The following is a 5,525-nucleotide window of genomic DNA, read 5'->3' as shown; positions in this document are numbered from 1 at the left end:
AAAAAAAAAAAAAAAAAGTGAAAGGAAATGAAAAGAGACTATGGCCTCAGAGGATCAGGTGCTTCCCCATCTACCAGTCCCACGCCTGTTGGGTACTGTGCCTGTCCAGGCCTGAGAGCCTTGGCTGTGTGGCCTGTTCTCACCAGGCCCCCGCTATTGCACTCTGGGACTGGAATCACCACCCCAGGCCAAGCTACCCCACAGGGTGGGAGGACTGAGGGGAAGAGGAAGAGGAGGCTGGCTTGGACATGGTGAAGGGCAGAGGCTCCAGGCATACAGGGACCTGCTGTGAATTTCGTGTTCAGTAGATCATGAAACAGCTTAATTTTAGCATTCCACCTGAAAGCCAGGCCAGAGCATTTTTCATCCGCACCCCTTTTATTTACCAGTACCCCATGAGGTGGGTCAGGCAAGTTTTATTAAACGCAAACTAATCCACAGAGACTGTGAAGGCCTCTTAAGTCTACACAGCGAAGGAGGAGTAGGAGTGGAGTAGGGGGGTGCAAGGCAGAGGCTATAGCCCCCACCCCTGCATTTTCTCTACTGAACTGAGCAAGAGAGACTGACTGGGCCCCCTCCACCCCACCCTGTTCTCTCATCTCCTCTAGTTCCCACAGTCCCTCCGGGCAATGTGCACGCAGAAGCCACCAATTCCACGACCATCCGCTTCACCTGGAACGCCCCCAGCCCCCAGTTCATCAATGGCATCAACCAGGGCTACAAGGTACATGCAGCCCCTGCTCACCCAAGAGGAGGCCCTAAGGTCTTCTGGGGGAGGTTGGGAGAGGGGACAGAGTGGGCAAGAGGAAATTCCCCTTCTGTTTCTGAAGTCGTTGGCTCAAGTCAAGCTAGGGACACATGTTAGAGGAAAAGAGCTCCAGGCCTTCCACAAGGCTACATGCAGGCCACAGGAAGTGGAGACACTGCCCTGACTGACACTCAGTGCCACGGTCCTTCCCAGTGAGACTGGGTTACACACAAAACCCAGGTTATTTCAGGCTCAGAAACACCTGGTGTAGGGGCCAGGCACAGTGGCTCATGTCTGTAATCCCAGCACGTTGGGAGGCCAAGGCAGGCAGCTCACCTGAGGTCAGGAGTTCAAGACCAGCCTGGCCAACATGGTGAAACTCCATCTCTACTAAAAATACAAAAATTAGTTGGGCGTGGTGGCAGGGACGCCTGTAATCCCAGCTACTCGGGAGGCTGAGGCAGGAGAATCACTTGAATCTGGGAGACGGAGGTTAAAGTGAGCCAAGATTGCAGCCACTGTACTCCAGCCTGGGCAACAGAACGAAACTCCGTCTCAAAAAAAAAAGAGAGAGAAAAATAAAGAAAAAGAAACACCTGGTGTAGCCATGGCCCCATGAGAAAAATCCACCATTCACTTCTTACCAGGGCTCTTGTGGGCTTCACGCTCGAACATATCCCCAGGCTGCGCTCGACTCCAGGTAGTGTGTGGTTAAGGGCACAGGATTAGGACTCAGACAGACTTGGGTTAAAGTCCCAGCTCTGCCTCTTGCTGGCGACCTGCACGTGTTCTTTAACATGTCTCAGCTTCCGTCCTTCGATCAATATTTATTGAGCAGCTACTCTGTGCACTGCTCGCACTGCTGAATAACTAAAATAAACTCAGTTTTCTCATTTGCAAATGAAGATGATAATAATACCCGCTCCTTGGAGTTGTGTGAGGATTAAGTGAGATAATATTTCTAATTTGTTCAGCACAATGACGAACACATGAGAAGCACTCGGAAAGTGATTTTAGTAGTCGTAGAAATGCATTTGGGCTGCTATAACCAAGTACCACAGACTGGATTGCTTAAAGCAACAGTCGTCAACCTTTTTGGCACCAGGGACCAGTTTCACGGAAGACAATTTTTCCATGGACTGGGGTGGGGGAAGGGATGGTTTCGGGATGATTCAAGCACATGACATTATTGTGAACTTTATTTCTACTACTATCACATTGTAATATATAATGAAATAACTGTACAACTCACCACAATGTAGAATCCGTGGGAGCCCTGAGCTTGTTTTCCCGCCACTAGGCGGTCCCATCTGGGGGTGATGGGAGACAGTGACAGATCATTAGGCATTAGATTCTCATAAGGAGTACGCAACCTAGATCCCTCACATCCGCAGTTCACAGTAGGGTTCACGCTCCTATGAGAATCGAATGCTGCCACTGATGGGAGGCGGAGTTTAGGTGGTAATATGAGCACTGGGGAGCAGCTGTAAGTACAGATGAAGCTTCACTTTCTTGCCTGCTGCTCACTTCCTGCTGTGCAGCCTGGTTCCCAACAAACCACAGACTGGTACCTGGTGGTCAGTGGGAGATTGGGGAACCCTGGCTTAAACAACAGAAATTTACTTTTGCACGGTTCTGGGGGGTAGAAGTACAAGATTACGGTGTGGGCAGAGTTGGTTTCCTCTGAGGCCTCTCTCCTTGACCTCTAGGTGTCTGTCTTCACTCTGTGTCTGTGTCCAAAGAGATCTTGGCTCACTGCAACCTCCGCCTCCCAGGTTCAAGCAATTCTCTTGCCTCGGCCTCCCGAGTAGCTGGGACTACAGGCATGCGCCACCACGTCCAGCTAATTTTTTTGTATTTTTAATAGAGATGGGGTTTCGCTATGTTGGACAGGCTGGTCTCAGACTCCCAACCTCAAGTAATTCACCCGCTTCAGCCTCCCAGAGTGCTGGGATTACAGGCATGAGCCACCGAGTCTGGCGTAAATGTCCTCTTCTTATAGGGACCCCCAGTCAGTCACACTGGATTAGGGCCCACACTAATGACCTCATTTAACTACCTCTTTAACATTTCTGTCTCCAAATACAGTCAGATTTTGGGGTGCTGGAGGTTAGAATTTAAACATGAAGATTTTGCAGACACAACTCAGCCCATAACAAATAATAATAGTAATAATAGCAGTAGACCAGGCGTGGTGGCTCATGCCTATAATCCTAGCATTTTTGGAGTCCAAGGCAGGTGGATTACCTGAGGTTGGGAGTTCAAGACCAGCCTGGCCAACATGGTGAAATCCCATCTCTACTAAAAAAAATACATATATGTACAAAAATTAACTGGGCATGGTGGCACATGCCTGTAGTCCCAGCTATTCAGGAGACTGAGGCAGAGTAATTGCTTGAACCTGGGAGGCAGAGGTTGCGATGAGCTGAGACTGTGCCACTGCACTCCAGCGAGACTCTGACAAAAAGAAAATAGCAGTAGTAATAGTAGTAGTAGTGCATTTGCTCTCCTTCTAACTGCGCTAAAAGTCAGGACCTCTCAGTCATCCCATCCTGGAACACAGACCTCAGAGCCCAGGCCCGGTTCTCTTGTGTCATTCCACGTGGGCCCCGTGCCTGTCCTCCCCACGGAGGACTGAAGACACAGCACAGCGTGGGGGAGCCACACTATGTTTTAAAGGGGTAGGACCTGCCCCCAGCAATGTGGAGCAGATGGAAGGATGCCGTCCACTCCCTCCAGATGTGGGAGAGGAGGCAGAGCATTTGAGGGGAGGCCAGCTGTGAAGAGAAGAGCACTGCAGGCCCTGAGCTTCAGCCCAGGGAACACATGACCTCGAGGTGACCGCTGACACATCCCGAAGGTTCCCGCAGCCCTCTGCATCGTGCTTGCCGCAACTGAGATTAATTCTAGGACTCGCTGCCTTAGCGGTTCTTCCTCCAAGGTAGGGGAGGCTGGACAAGAAGGGACTGGGATGAAATCATGAAGAGGAATTTCTGCTAGTGTTGCAAGCAAACAAAGGAGGGATGGTCCAGAACTGGATCTGACCCAGCTTTGCTCCGGCCTTGGGCCTCTCGGTCCCGGGAAGGCAGTGAACCCAAGGCCGAGCAGAGCTTCGCAGGGCAGGGGGCAGCAGCTGAATGCCTGGAGCACTCGCTGCTGGAAAACTCTCCTAATTGGGACCCTGGGGAAAGGCAGGGGAAGGAAGGGGAGGCCGGCATTGCTGAAGAGCGGAGGAGCTGAACTGGGAACAATTAACTTCTTGCTGCCAATTCTAAGCACAAGTTTTATTCTACGTATGGGAGAGCTGAGCTACAAACTTTTAAGGCAAACAGCTCCCCCGAGGGCCAGGAAGGCCAGCCCGTGGCCAGGACAATTAGGGCAATGGCCCGTGGTGACCCGGAGCAAGAGGAGGCGGCAGAGGCCACTGAATTCCCAGGTCCAGTCAGTGCCCAGCCCTCAGTAGCTACTCGATAAAGGTCAGCGGGAGTGAATTGCCCAGATGTTTTGAGCACAGGAATTGGTGGAGGAATAAGAAGGGCTCACACTTATGGGGCACTTTCTCTGGGCCAGGCAGTACACTAAATGCTGCGCTCACATTTATCTTTCTTGCAAGCAGCACAGGGACTCTAAGAAGCAGCATTATGGGCCGGGCGCGTGGCTCACGCCTGGAATCCTAGCACTTTGGGAGGCTGAGGCAGGCAGATCACTTGCGGTCAGGAGTTTGAAAACGGTCTGCCAATATGGTGAAACCTCGTCTCTACTGAAAATACAAAAATTAGCCAGGTGTGATGGCAGACATCTCTAATCCCAGCTGCAGACATAGGAGGCTGAGGCAGGAGAATCGCTTGAACCCAAGAGGCGGAGGTTGCAGTGAGCTGAGATCATGACACTGCGCTCCAGCCTGGGAGACAGAGCTAGACTCCGTCTCAAGAAAAAAAAAAAAAAGGAATATTATCATCACACCATTTTACAGAGGAAGAAACTGAGGCACCAGAGGGAAGTTCCTTGTTCAAGGTCAAACACAGTGACAAGGTCAATGCAAAGCTCAGATTCAAACCGGAGCCTTCACTTTTCCTTACATTAAAAAGAAAATATCGGGCTGGGCACCGTGGCTCATGCTTGTAATCCCAACACTTTGGGAGGCCAAGGCAGGGGGATCCCTTGAGCCCAGGAGTTTGAGACCAGCCTGGGCAACATGGCAAGACCCCATCTTTACACACACAAAAAGTTAGTCAGGTATGGTATTGAGTGCCTGTGATCACAGCTACTCAGGAGGCTAAGATGGGAGGATTGTTTGAGACCAGGATTCAAGGCTGCAGTGAGGTGAAATCACGCCACTGCACTCCAGCCCGAGTGACAGAGCGAGACCCTGTGTCAAAAAAAGAAAGACAGAGACAGACAGAAAGAGACAGAATGTGTTATTTTTAATTGTAGATAACATTTTCAATACCAATGAATAAAAGCAGATATTATTTTTCCTCTGCTTCTTTAGCCTTCAGCATATCACAAGGAGAAAAAAGCAGTGTTTGTCCCTTGTATACCTCCAATGAGAATGAACATTTTTCCCCTTTTGGTTTTTTTTAATTTCTTTTTTTTTTTTTTTTTTTTTTTTTTTTTTTTGAGATGGAGTTTCACTGTTGTTGCCTAGGCTGGAATGCGATGGCACCATCTCAGCTCACCACAACCTCTGCCTCCTAGGTTCAAGCAATTCTCGTGCCTCAGCCTCCCGAGTAGCTGGGATTACAGGCATATGCCACCACACTCAGCTAATTTTTTT

General features: G+C 50.1%; 1 protein-coding gene across 1 annotated transcript in view; it reads left to right on the top strand.

The window, feature by feature from the left end:
• Positions 1-5,525, top strand: part of SDK2 (sidekick cell adhesion molecule 2) — a 347,161-nt gene that overhangs the window by 257,758 nt on the left and 83,878 nt on the right. The window contains exon 17 of the mRNA XM_011971658.1: positions 609-724. Within this exon, the coding sequence (XP_011827048.1) occupies positions 609-724 (116 nt within the window). The remainder of the gene's footprint in view (positions 1-608; positions 725-5,525) is intronic.

Source organism: Mandrillus leucophaeus, unplaced genomic scaffold (genome assembly GCF_000951045.1).
Source record: "Mandrillus leucophaeus isolate KB7577 unplaced genomic scaffold, Mleu.le_1.0 Scaffold1, whole genome shotgun sequence".
Taxonomy (NCBI): Eukaryota; Metazoa; Chordata; class Mammalia; order Primates; family Cercopithecidae; genus Mandrillus; species Mandrillus leucophaeus.
The sequence above is the reverse complement of the archived record's forward strand: the minus strand, read 5'-3'. Positions and strand labels throughout refer to the sequence as shown.